The sequence below is a fragment of the Pseudonaja textilis genome, chromosome 1, assembly GCF_049901715.1.
Source record: "Pseudonaja textilis isolate UNSWEBS1 chromosome 1, rPseTex1.2, whole genome shotgun sequence".
In the NCBI taxonomy this organism is placed as follows: Eukaryota; Metazoa; Chordata; class Lepidosauria; order Squamata; family Elapidae; genus Pseudonaja; species Pseudonaja textilis.
Genome location: NC_141990.1, coordinates 16,782,915 through 16,797,281, shown reverse-complemented (window position 1 = coordinate 16,797,281; position 14,367 = coordinate 16,782,915). Strand labels below are relative to the sequence as shown.

The 14,367-nt window shown below is 39.2% G+C and overlaps 1 protein-coding gene across 6 annotated transcripts in view; it reads left to right on the top strand.

Annotated features, from left to right (window-relative positions):
* The window catches only part of CUX1 (cut like homeobox 1), a 335,407-nt gene that overhangs the window by 259,554 nt on the left and 61,486 nt on the right, over window positions 1-14,367 (top strand). For 5 of the 6 annotated variants that reach the window (XM_087926764.1, XM_087926755.1, XM_087926745.1 and 2 more), the window contains one exon: window positions 13,090-13,392. The exons of the other annotated variant lie outside the window; for it this stretch is intronic. In XM_087926764.1, coding sequence (XP_087782890.1) covers window positions 13,090-13,392 — 303 coding nt within the window. The remainder of the gene's footprint in view (window positions 1-13,089; window positions 13,393-14,367) is intronic. 6 annotated transcript variants of the gene reach the window in all.

Below are 14,367 nucleotides of genomic sequence, written 5' to 3'. Positions count from 1 at the left end.
TAGTCAACCTTGAGCCGGTTAGGATTGAACTCCTGGCAGTGGAATGCAGAGTTAGCCTGCAATACTGCACTGTAACCACTGCGCCACCACAGCTCAAGTCTACATCTTCTGTGAACACCTGGCCATATCAAAAACCATAGGAAACATTGCCACTCAGGTTTGAGATTCAGTGCACCATTTATTATTATAATTATTACTGTGTGAAATGAGCATGGAGTGTGCTAACGTTTTTGTGGGCCTGAGCTTTGGCATCTCATTGACTGGATCTTACAAGCTCTGTCATCTCCTTTCTTTGATGTTATTTCAGCACCGCTTAGAGGTATTTTTTATTCCAGTAGACTTTGCATGCTTAGGTTTGAACTATGCCACCTTGTCTTTTCCTCTGTGTGCCCCAAGACTGTTATCAGCTTCTAGTCATCATCCCCCTCCCTTCTTTGCAACTCACAATCCCTCTCTTCCCCCAGAGGATAAAGTCCATAAATCGTTACCCAAACAGATAATGAATGTAAAGAATGTTTATAATTTTTTTTGGGGGGGGGGGCAGTTATGTAGAAATTCCATCCTAATCTAGGGACTTTATGAAATAAAGTCAAGTAATGTAAAAACAGCAATAGGCAGATTGTTGGATTGCCTGTGAATGTTACAAACCCAAGCTGAAAAGTGGCAATTATGGTGGATGCTTTCTTTGTGATCTGCCTTATCTGTCTCTCCTCTATGTCCCCGTCCTCCTCCTCATATTTCTGTAGCATCACTAACAGCATTGCTTGCTCCTTGGGTTTTGTGCAGTAATGGAAAGAGTAGGGAAGATTCGCGGCAGCTGTGTTTGTGTGTATGTGTATAAAATAACCACGAATAGAAGATGGAACTATGAGGAACATCTGAACCAGAACCAGGCAGTTTTATTTACCGGGCAGCCATCGTTTTGACCTTGCAGTGGGTTAAAGGACAAGGTTCTGAGGAAAAATCTGTTTATCATGTCTGAATTCATGCCGTCCCTGACAGTGTACAGTGAACAAGATGGATGATCTGCCAAGTTGGTCCTTCGCATGGATGCATCAAGGCAAATTTACAGTACCACTGGTTCACTGCTTCCAATATGGAAATAACATTTGTTGGGCTTTGGATGCAGCTGCACAGCGAACTGAAGCTAAACAGAGAAAAGAAATTAGATCTGTAGTTTTCTTATTGTCTTGTAGATTACATATGGACTTTGAGGAGGGAAAGGGGGTGTCTTTTTTCATCTTCCATAAACTATTTAAAGTAGGGAAAAAAACTTAAGTTAAGAATAACCTTTATGGGAATGTCAAGACACCTTTTCTAAATATAATTTTCTATTTTCAAACAGTAGTGCAAATGTTTTAGTAGCTTTAATTTATTACCATATTTCTCAGCCCTTTTCACCTACCAATCTTAATCCCACTATTTGCAAAGAAAACCTTACCCTCTTGGAAACAAAACAATAAAGTTGGGCCTTGGTATACATGCTAGAAAAAAATGATTAAAAAGGAGTAACCATCTGTGTTGTTGTCCCGTCCCCCACAATAATACTAGCAATTGCAAAACATGATGCTGATTAGCAAGAGGTCCACTGGAGATGCAAGATTCTTCACTCAACATACGGTCTAAATAGTCGATAGTCAACCATTTGTCTGAAATAGTATAAGGTGTTGGGCTAGAAGATCTCCAAGATCCCTTCCAACTCTATTATTCTGTTAAATCCTCCTTCTCTTGAAGATCTCCAAATGTGAGTTATGGTTGTGCTATCTTAGATTTTAAAAATGCAAGCAAGATGTGCTACTTGTAGTTAGGGAAAAATTGGGAATAGCAGTAGCAATAGCAATAGCACTTAGATGTATATACTCCTTTACAGTGCTTTTACAGCCCTCTCTAAGTGGTTTGCAGAGTTAGCATATTGCCCCAAACCATTTGGGTCCTCATTTTACCCATCTCGTAAGGCTGGAAGGCTGAATCAACCTTGAACCTGGTGAGATTTGAACTGCCAAATTGCAGGCAGCCAGCAGGCAACAGAACTAGCCTGCAGTTCTGCACTCTAACCACTGCTCATAGTAATAGAATAATAAAGAGGAAAACACAGATTAACTATATGACCTAGGAAACAGAAATGAAGCAGAAAAATTCTTAACAGTTTCTGACAAACAGGTGTTTTCTTTGTTACTAACACATTGTTCAAACACCCTAACAAAACCCGCATCTATGTGAACATCAGATGGAACCAGGTGGAACACACAGAAGATCATATTTGACTATATTATTGGTACAAGGCGGTGGAAGAGCTCACAGATGTGGCCAGGGACCAATTTTGAAACATTTCATGAAGTATTCATATGCAAGTTCTAAGATAACCTAAAATAGAAGATCTCTGCTCAAAATGTGTTCCATTTTAAAGGAGAATATCCGGTGTAACTTTGAAAATCTTATGTTAAGATTAAAATATTATGTTAAGAATAAATGTGAAAGGAAACTGCCAAAAGAAAAGAAAACTAATTGGATGCCAGAAGAAATGGTAGTGATTATCAAGAAGAGAAGTATAAGAAAAAGGTTTTAGGAAGGAACTGAACAAGTGTTTCAGGGTGCTTTTAGAAAACTCAAGGAGCAGTATTACAGTGATATCCATAAAAATATTAAGAGTGGGAATAGATTCAGGAGGAAAAAAAGATAGTGCTCCAAAAGATCTTAAAAAGAGTTTTTAACCTCAAATTGATATGCTAAAGGTGATCAGTGGACAGATAGTAACTGATTCAGAGAAAATAACATGAAGGTAGAAGAAGGGTGCTGAAATTCTCTGGAAAAGGGCTGTCACTATGCATAAGCCCTTGCGGTCCAAGAATTCTGATACTGAAAGATGGAGTTAGATCAGCAATCTGGTCAGTACCAGGTGTGAATGTTCCTGTGAATGAGTGTAGGTTTTGCTGTCTATTTATATGTAACAGCTTGCCCTGGCAGTTTTGGTAGGGCTCAGAGGTGGTATTCAGTAGGTTCTGACCAGTTCTGGAGAACCGGTAGCGGAAATTTTGAGTAGTTCGGAATACCACCTCTGACTGGCCCCGCCCCCATCTATTCTCTGCCTCTTGAGTCCCAGCTGATCGTCTGGGTCTTCTTTTGTTGCCCTGCACAGGAGAACGGAGCTGGAAAGCAGGTTAGTGGGGTGGGGAGGGAATGGAGATTTTACAGTATCCTTCCCCTGGCACGCCCACCAAGCCACAGCACGCCCACCAAGCCACACCCACAGAACCAGTAGTAAAAACTTTTGAATCCCATCACTGGTAAGGCTATGGTTTCTTTGATGATTCTTTCTTGAATGCTAGAGTATTGTTGTCTGCCTGATTGTTTGTCTGGTGTTGATCCCTGCTTATCTGAGTGTTGGCTGCTGGAAACAATATGTTCTAGTCTTTTTATAGGTAGTCCTGGATTTATGACTGGTCATTTAATGATTGTTTAAAGTTAGAAATGGTGCTTTATGATTTGTAAAGCATTTCTGGTCATCCTAAAACATTGTAAACCTTCCTCCCCCACCAAGTGACCATGATCTGCATGCTTGGTAACTTGTCCACACACAGGAATGGCTGCCAAGTACCCCATGAACATTGATCACCATTTGCCAACTTCTCTGCCAGCTTCCCAAGAAAGTCAGTGGAGAAGCTGAAGGGCACCTGCTGCCACCTGCTGCAGGATTTCCCCATCCCTCAAACACAGGGAACAGGGGAATCCTTTGTCAGACTGGAGAAACGAAAATTGGACCTTCATGATCCCTAATTCTGTTTCTCCAGCACAGGACACTCCCTCTACTCCAGGTACAGAAGGGAATTACTACAGCGGGCTGGATAAAGAAATGAAGCAGGAACCTTTGAGGTCCCTGCTTCATTTCTCCAACCCAGCCCCTCCTTTCACATAGATAGGGGAGAGGAGAAAAAAAACTATCCTGCAATCTGCAACTCTTACACCGCAAAAACATGTGGACTACACAACTCGATCAGGGCAAAGCAATCAACGCAATCTACACAGACTTCTGTAAAGCCTTTGATTCAGTGGTACACGACAAACTACTCCTAAAACTAAAATCTTATGGTATCTCTGGACACCTGCATAACTAGATATAGAAGCATTCCTGTCAAACAGACAACAAATGGTCAAAATTGGGAGCGTCCTATCAAATTCTGTACCTGTCAACAGTGGTGTCCCCCAAGGCAGTGTTCTAGGACCAACTCTCTTCATACTCTACATAAATGACCTCTGTGATCGTATTAAGAGTGACTGCGTCCTCTTCGCTGATGATATAAAGCTATTCAACACCAGAGACAATATTGTTATCATTCAAAAAGACCCCAACTATGTATGAGAATGGTCAAACAAATGGCAACTTCAAATCTCAACAAACAAATGCTCTGTCTTACATATTAGCAAAAAAAATCAGAAAATAAAATACAGGCTGAACAGTCAAGACCTTGTTGATGATCCAAACTCTGTCAGGGACCTTGGAGTACTCATCTCAAATGACCTAAGTGCTAGAGCCCACTGTAACTACATAGCCAAAAAGGCATTAAGAGTTGTTAACCTAATTTTACGTAGCTTTTTCTCTGGTAATATCACACTACTAATGAGAGCATACAAAACATTTGCTAGACCAATACTCGAATACAGTTCACAGTCTGTAACCCACATTATGCATTTGATATTAACACAGTTGAGAAAGTCCAGAAATATTTCACAAGAAGAGTTCTCCACTCCTCTACTCGTTGCAGAATACCTTATGCCACCAGACTTGAAATTCTAGACCTTGAAAAGCTAGAACTACGCTGCCTTTGGTCCAATCTAAGTATAGTGTATAAAATCATACATTGCAATGTCCTACCTGTCAATGAATACTTCGGCTTCAACCATAACAATACAAGAGCACACAATAGATACAAACTCAAGGTTAATCGCACCAAACGATTGCAGGAAATACAACTTTAGCAACAGAGTGTCAATGTCTGGAATACTCTACCCGACTCTCTGGTTTCTTCCCCAAGCCCCCCAAATTTTAACCTTAGACTGTCTACTACTGACCTCTCCACTTTCCTAAGAGGTCTGTAGGGGGCGTGCATAAGCGCATCAATGTGCCTACCGTCCCTGTCCTATTGTTTCTTTTATTTTTTTATATGTATCCATGTATTCATAACTGTTTTTATTTATATCTATTATCTTGTAAGCAATTGACAAACCAAATAAAATAAATGAATAAAACTCCTGGACTGAAGAAACAAAGCAGTGATTCTGAAGATCCGAGCTTCATTTCTCCAGTCCATTGCAGGGGTTCCCTTCCATTCACAGCGGGGAGCTGCCTGCCCGCCTTCATCAGGAAGCTCTTTTGCTCTCTCCACTTAACAACCACAACTGGGAGAGCTGGGATTGCAGTCACTGAGTGAAACGGTCACAATCGCATCTCGCTTAACAACCATTTCATTCAACAACCAAGAATCTGGTCCAAATTATAGTTGTAGGTCAAGAATTGCTGTATTTCCTTCAGGATATTCACCATGGATTTTGGGGGGACTCAGTAGCAGTTTTATAAGTTTGCCTCACCAAATATCCTTAGTTGGAAGGATTCCTGAAGGTTGAAAATTCAGTTAATTTGCTCAACTTCATGCAGGTCAGCCCGGTAATAGAGTCAAGAATAAGTTACCTACCTTTTGTTTTTGCCAATATGTGTGTTGCATCCGTAAAATATTTAACATATCATATTTGTTATGTACATGTCATTCTCTAAGTTCACTTCATGCATGACTTCCCTAATGAAGGGATACGGCACATGAATTTGGTGGGGAGTAATACAGTTTGAGGGATGGAGCAGGTTTCCTCCTCTTGATTTAGTTTGCTGTTATATGTTTTATATTGGTTGATTTCCCCCCCATTGCAAATACTGTTATGTGATGTGAATTTGGCAATAGCAGCAATATACAATATAAATCATCAGTTTTAACAGAGGGCAGCTTTTTGGCAAAACGAAATGTCTTCAGGTTTCTCAAAGCAAGAGCAGATCTGACCTGGTTGGTCTCCCAGGTTTGAGGCGGGCCTGATCACCTGCAATTACCTGGAAAGTCTAATGTTTTTTTCAGAGAAAACATTGTGGTGTGGGTAGAGCAGTAGGCATCCATCCTGTAAAAAGAATTGTAAGGATGCAGGGACCAAAATAACGTGTGTTCCCAGGATAAAAATTAAATTGGACTGTTTAAATTAAGTGTAAATACAATTATATTAAAGTGATTAAATGCAATTATCTTCTGCCTATTTAATAAGAACATACAGACTTTCTGTGCTTTACCCAATCAGTGCACAGAACAGCCAAGTTACGCATGCCATGCATCCAGAACAAAACATTGTGTTCAGTCCAAACTGTACATTTGGTCCAAACATGACCCCAGAGCGTGTATGTTCCAAGCATTTCAGGATGGGAGACAATAAAGAAGAGGCAATGCTGATAGTTTTGTGTTTGAGGGAGAAAAACAAATGTGGGCCAGTTTTATTGTGCCACGTTTGAATTGGAAAAGGAAAAGAAGGGATTGAGCAAAAATTTATCTAGGCTGAAACCTAGAACAATCCAGAGCTTCTGGGTTTCAGTTTGATTAAATATGACCTCCCCAGAACCAATCCAACCAAATTCCTGTGGAACAATGTTTTTTTTCCATGCACAAAACACATGTATTAAGAATACTTCTGATTTTTAATCATTTTCTCACTCAGTCACATTAAAAATTAGCTTGGAGACAGTTTGGGGAAGTGTTTAAGCAAGGGTGTAATTTGAATTCTCTAAGCACCAAAGCAAAGCTCTCAGATGGACCTACAGCCCAACATTACTTGAAATGTGTGGATACAATTGAGAGAACAAAGTTGTTCTGTTTCCTTGGAATGCACATTCAAGCTGCTTTTGAGAAGAAGGATATCAAAGCAGAGGGGAGTTGTTGAAGTCCTAGTCCTACCAGATTTGGGCTGGAAGAGTCAGTTAACTACTAGATGGCAAAAAAGAGTTGAGATGTTTTCAATTTCTTTGCTGTCATCTAATGGTCACCCTAGTCTGCCATGCTCACCCACAGCGCATTTTTGCGTACTGTTCCATCTCTTACTGAGGATAGTGCCACTCTAGAACAGATAATTAGGTTCCCCCACGAGAACATGTTGGCCCTCAACCAGATCACAATCAAGTTTGTTTGGTTAAAAAAAAAGATATTTTTTTTAACAAATTTTATTCAGTTTTTCACATTAAAAAAAAAAAATCTCTTTTTAGTGGACAACATATTTCCGGGTCATCACCTTTACATGCAAATATGACAGCAATTATACATTCATATATGCATACTTAATTCTATTATTACCTTTTCCATTCCAAATTTTCAGTAAGGAGAGAAACGAACACATTAATTCTAGCCTCTTTCATTAATCTCAATCGAAACATCTTTTTGTTTCATTTCAATTATTTCAAATATAATCCTTTAATATTTATTTTAAAAATAAAGATAAACAATATGTGTTTGCCTAATAATAATAATGATGATAATAATAATAAAAAAGTTACCAATGTCTCTCCTTGCTTTTAATAGTCTATATTAACTTATTGATTTAGTTGGTTCTTTAGTCTGTCATATTCCCTTTCCATTACACATTCTTTTTATAAATTCTAGATTCATACAAATTTTAACACTAAAAAAAGAAAAAAACAAGTATAGGTTTCCCCCCTTTTACTGTTTTGAGTGTGACACCTCAGTGATTAAAATATACCTTTATTCCCTCATCTTGATTCCCAATAAACCATTATTTTTAAGACGTTACAATAATAATCATTACATCTTTTCATTTGGATTCTGCAGCATATTTTCCCCGCTTGATTTTTAATAAGAGTTATCAGTATCTATATTACCCTATTTTCTAAATATTTTTAATTGCAGAAATATTCTTCTTACCCCTTGTCACCCTGCAGAATCCCCTTTTTAATTCATAAACCATTATCTCTGAAAAAACAATTTTTCAACATTTTACTATTTCCGTATTTCTTTATTTCATGCACCTGTTTCTTACTGCTTCTCCTCCCCCTCTTTTCCCCATATATTTTCTCATTCCAGTTTATATCCCCCTCTTTCTTAATATCTTCCTTTCCCCTTTTCTGCTGGGTCTTTCTGCCTTTCCTGGCTTCACAGGTATTCCCCCTTTTGATTGCCTTCTTAAATTTCAACTTTTTAACCTTCCTTCTTTCCCCACTTCTTTGTAGTGTTCTTTGTGTTAATTGTCTGTTTAAAATGACTTCTTGAATCGACTCCTCCTCCTCTGAAGCTCTTTCTTCTTGTTCTTCAATCTCCATTTCCATTTTTTCTAACACAGAGCAAAGTGATTCGCCTCTTTCTTGTAGTAATTCTCTCATATTTTTAAGTTCCATTTTTAATTCCCAAAGAGATATCATCATTACATACTCTTATATTTTATGATCGTTAAAGTCCACAAAAAAACAACAACACTTTTACTTTCCTTCTTTCTTCTTTCAATTTTTTAAAGTTCTCAGTTATTCCAGCCGAGGGTCTATACCAAAAACATCAATCAATCCCACAGTCAGTCTTTCCTTGCTTTTTCTTTATTCTGGTTCTGCTTTCACTTTCTTATTTTGTTTCAATATTTCTTTAATGTTATATCCACACAGATTCATTCAGAAACAGGATGCTTTCCCTTTTGTTTGAACTCAAGTTTTTGTCAAAAGGTGGCACTCTCCATTATACAAAGTCTTCACCTTTTCCCCCTATTTTTTTATTTAGGGTTTTTCAAACCTCAATATTCCAACACAGTCCAGTCTCCAATTTGTAAACCTTATTATTATTATTTTTTGACAATCTTAAGTCCAGCTTTATTTTATGCCTGTTTATTCCCAAAATATTTTAGTCCAATTTAGTTAAACCTTTAGTTCTAGCTTCTTCCTTTCACGGTTCGAAGCTCCGCTTAGCTCTCAAAAATATTTTCTTTTTTTTCCCCTGTCCCTTTGTAATTTTGTCGCTCACTTTTCTTAAAAATTCCATGTTACCTTAATCCCGGGGTACTTTTGTTTAGTTGTATTGCCCAGTTGTCCCAGTTCAGATGTTATCCACCTCTTTCTTCCCTCCTGCACAAATCCTAATCCAGCTGAGTCCTCCTCTTCGGGGTGGCCATTTTAAACCACCGCTGCAGTCGTCTTCGGGGAGAAAAAGACCAAGCCCGGGGGGAAGATGCGGCTCCCTTCAACCTGGCTTGCGGCTTCCCCTTACTCCACCGCCCCTCCAAGGCAGCTTCAGCCCCTAATCATAATGATCGGGGCTCTCCAACGAAAGAGCACTGATCATAGCCACAGAGAGTCGCGATCTACAGTCCGTCAGCGAGGAGGCTCTGCCTTCTAAAAAAAAAAAAGATTGAAGATAACAGAATAATAGAGTTGGAAGGGACCTGTTATTCTATTATGTTTAATCTTTTTTTTTAAAGATCCAGGTGGGAGCCCAAGTTGGCTGCTACTCCTGCCTTGACTATATTTATGCCGCTGAACTCTAAGGTTGCAGCCAACATTTTGAAAGCCATGTCTCTCTTGAGACTTAATTTATCCATTTCTAGTAGAATGTATCCCAACCATCCATGGATTGTAGCTACTAATGTATTGGTTCACAAATCTCAGAACAAGTCAGGTGCTCCCAATGCATTAGGACAGTGCTAAATTGGAAGAAAGTGCTGTTGATTGCCTGCTGCATTAAAAATTATTGCTGCACCTACAATTCCAAGAATGGAAAAGGGGAGCCATCTGTCTCATGTAGTCACTATTTTTAAACAGTTTTAAAAATAATACGAGGTTCAGACATATTCCTTGTTGGAAAAGTAACATATGGGCAAGCTTTCTAAGGGCCAGCTCATGCAACACATTTTAAAGGCATTGGTTTCACAAGTTCATCCTATGATTGAAGTTCCATGGAGCTCAGCAACTCGAGTGTAATTCACAAGTCAGTTGCCACATGTGGAGACTCCAGAATATATGTATGTGTGCACACATGCTTCTATTTTGGAGCTTCATATCTACAAGTCTCAAAAATAGAACATGAACATTATCATTTCGATTTTTAACTTCAGCAGTTAGAACAAAGCTAGCTTGTCAGTATTTAGTTGCCAATACTTCGCTTGGCACATGCATCAATTTCCTGAAGTTTACATGTGGAGTTTCTGCTCCATTCACATTTATTTTCCCCAAAGTAAATATTATTCCACATGTTGGGTAAAGAATGGAAAGAAAACCCTAGCAAAATAACTCTTTGTGTCTTTTGGCACCATTATAAGAAGTTCTTATTTAAGCAAACACTTGACTGAGGATGAACAGAGAGTTAGTCATTTATTGCAGTATATTAAATTTTGTTACCTGCCCACATCCCATCATTGGCTGCTGAGAATAGATAAGGTGGAGCAGCACCTCTGCTATTGGAGCTCATTCGTTCCAGTAAGAGGGATAACAAACTAAAGCAAACGTGAAGGAAATCCATAGTCCTTCTCCACACTCCACTCTTATCAGCTTTACTTACAATCTGCAACACCCAAGGAATCAAAGCCACTCACAAATTATATTCTCAGCCCTGTTAGCACAATAGGAAATCAACCCAATGCATAGAAAAGGAGGGGATAGACTGTTCTTTTTTTTCCCCCAGTAAAAATGCAGCCAGTATTTGACTAGGAACATTGCTGCACCTTTTCTGTCAATCTTTAGATGTTAGGCAGGGATCCTTAACCAAAATCTTCAGAAATTTGTGGCCAGAGATCATGATGGCTGGGAACTGATGAGAATTACAGTCCATGACATTTGACATGATCTATGCGGTAGAAGATTGCTTCAGGGAAAGGCATGTATTTATTACTTTTTGAGATAGCCAGCTCCAATTTGTGTTGAAATGCAAAATGTAAGAGTGGCAATAACAATACAGTGTTACAGATGCAATATTTTTCTTGTAAATCGATTATGTGTTATAAAATTGTTTTTGAATCCTAGCAGCCATATAGATAATTCACCATTATAATCTGTCCCTAACTTGATCTATCAAGTCTCTCAATATGGACTCACTTCTATTTAAGATACTATTTTGTGATTTGTAAAAAGACATAGAATACCGTACTCTTTTTTTTTACACATTCATTTTTATACACATTCATTTTATACACCACTTGCTGAAAAGTGGTGTTTCCACAAACTTAGGGCACCTTAATCAGTTAAATATTATTTTATTTTAATTTATTCCATATTATTAATTAGTACAGTAATTGCTGCAAAATCCCAACCAAATTTTCTTTTTGGAGTTTAAAAAATAAGTTTTTACTGTGATTGAGATAACTTATATCTCAATAAATAAATCAGTAAGTAGACTAGGCCTTTTTAATCATCACATTACTACCTGAAATTTACTCATGTTCACAAAGATACTGAAGAAGTAGAGAAATAACTAATGTTTTTTCCTAAAACGCTAGAAATTTAAATTTTTTAAAAAAAGTTTAGAAGAATAGCAAATGTTCTATCTGATTACTGAATTAGTGGTTCCAAACCTTTCTGGCTTGGTAGCCTGGTTTTGAGGGGGAAAACCAGACTGTATGAGCAGTGGACTGGCACGCACACGCGCACAGCTCCTCATGCAAAAGAGAAGAGGGTGTCAAAAGCTTTTGCAAAGGGATGAAAGGCCTGAAGCAGCACAAGATCACTCCCCCGAAGCCTTTTGTCCATTTGCAAAAGCTTTTGGCGTGAAGAAGAGAAGCTTTGAGGGTGGGTCTCATCATGCTCCTTCAGACTCACCGAGGCTACCCGATTGTTCTGACCCAGACTTCACACAAACTTGTTTTAAAAGCAAAACCTATTTTAATGCAGCGCTGGGAATTACTTTCATTCTCAGCCAGAACTAATCTTAAACAGTTCCCCAAGATAAGCACACGCCTGTCAGTGTTGTGGAATGCTGCCAAAATCAGAAGTATCCAACTTAAATTATAACAGAAAACAATCAAAGTACCAGAAAAAAAACTGACCAGAATACACAGAGCTTCAAGGAGGACTCGGAATCTATTGAACTCCTTGGCTTCCTGCAAAGAGTTTGTCATTGAGGTCTGACTTTTATCCCTTATGGGAGGGGCAATCACCTCCCAGCCTTACACCTGAGTCGCCCTGCTGCTTCAGCTGCTCTCGCCTTCTAGCAGACGCGCTCTGGGAACAGGCTCCCCTGGGTCCTCTGCTTTACTGCTGCCAGACTCCGAAGGCAGCACACCACTCCCAGATGGTCCTGGCCCCATCCCTCCATTGGATGCAGGACCCTCGTCCAAGTCTTCTCCAGACTCCTTGATGGTCCCCTTTCTTTCTCACGGTCCGACTCCGCTGCCGTCCACACTGGCTGCCGGCGAACCACAACACCAATGCTCCAAATGCAGATTTGATTTGACATAGGCAAAATAATTATGAACCAGTTGTCAACTGTCTGAATTTTGATCATGGGAATGCTGCAATGATTTTGTGAAAAATTCACATAAGTCACTTTTTTCAATGCCGTTGTAGCTTCAAACAGTCACTAAGTGAACTGTAGTAAGTTGAGGACTACCTGTATTCTCTAGGGTCTTTTCTATACAGCCTAAGAACAATCCTGAAATATTTTCCATGGAAAATTATTGGAATGGACCTATAGATACTGCATGCAAAGCATTCTAGATCTAGTCTATATTGGAACTATAAGTCGAGGCCACATAGGCTGCCCTTACCTAGACAAATGGTTTTTTTCTTTTTAACTGTGAAAAAAGAATCTTTTATATGCTAATTGCTGCATGTGCCTTTTTAAAAGTTTGATTTTGTTGCTATTGTTACACACCTCACACACCTCAAAGAGCGGGTCTTAACGATTTATAGCACGTGAGGAAAAGACCATTTAAGAAAGAGGGAACAAGCTTCTGACAGAGGGGAAAAGGTTAAGAGTGTCAGCAATTTTGGGGTTTGACGTAAATAACAAGGAGTTTTGGGAGTGAGACCTGGATGTGGGACTATTCTGTTAAAAGTAAGTTTCTCCTTTCCCTCTGCTGATTTTTCAGAAAGCACTCCAAAGACCTCTGCCAGTTGCAGTCCCGCTCCTGATTCCCCAATGAGTTCCAGCGACTCTGTGAAAAGCTTGACGGAACTGGTCCAGCAGCCCTGCCCGGCCATTGAAACCAGTAAGGAAGGCAAGCTGCAGGAGTCGAGTGAGGCCTCGACTTCGGATTCCCACTGCACAACCCCATTGCCTCTCTCCGGCCATTCATCACTCAGCATTCAGGAACTGGTCGCCATGTCACCGGAACTCGATACCTATGGCATCACCAAGCGGGTTAAAGAGGTGCTCACAGACAACAACCTTGGTAAAAAAAAAAAACCACATTTGCGTATATGTGTGTGTGTGTATTTCTGATTGCTGTTACAGTAAAGGGTTTTTAAATGTTCATTTTTCCTCTTGCGTTGCTAATAGGAACACGTTTAAAGCCAGGTCGGATATCTAATTATAAACAACTCAACAATCATAATTATTTGGTGAATCAGAGAAAGCTTTGCACATGGATAATTAATAAGGCTTGGGCAAAATTTGTTCAGGGACCCAGCTCTTTATACAATGCACCATATGGTAGCATTCCACGTATGATGATTGCCTTTCTTGCAGTAGATACTACCATAATTCCAAGTATTCACCATTTCAGGAACTTTATTGCAGCTGCTTTTTCAAGGAATCGTGTGACTTGACTAAAGATTAAGTTTACTGCAAGTTTATTTAGTGCTCAGGTAAAAAAAAAATGGATGGAAAGAGAGAGCTTTGGGGCACAGCAAACTTCCAGAGGTGCTTATTTTTTTAATTTGTTTTGCATGTTCATCAGTTTTTGGCTCCTGGCAACTGCCTAAACTAGTCCCTGCAGTTTTTTTGGTAAGGTTTTTGAGAAATTGGTTAGCCTTTGCCTCTTTTTAAGAGCTGATAGGGTAGGTTACCCAGCTGATAGTAGCCCAGGTTACCCAGCTAGCTTTGTGCCTAGGGCAAGACTAGGACACACGGTGACTTAACCACTTTAGCAAACTGGCTCGGGAGACAGACAAACAGATAGACAGACAGACAATCAAAAGATTGAAGCCCATCTATCATTTTTATCACATTTCCCTCTAGCCAATCTTTCACTAATTTGTTTTTTCTCATTCCCCACCCATTAACCTCTTCATGAATGGTCTGTGGAGATTCTCAGTCTTCCAAGTCATGATTGGGCCCAAAGGTGGTTTTTCAAAAAGAAACTAGACTTTCTTAGTTTTTTCTTGAGGATATTTCATTTCTCATCCAAGAAGCTTCTTCAGAACTG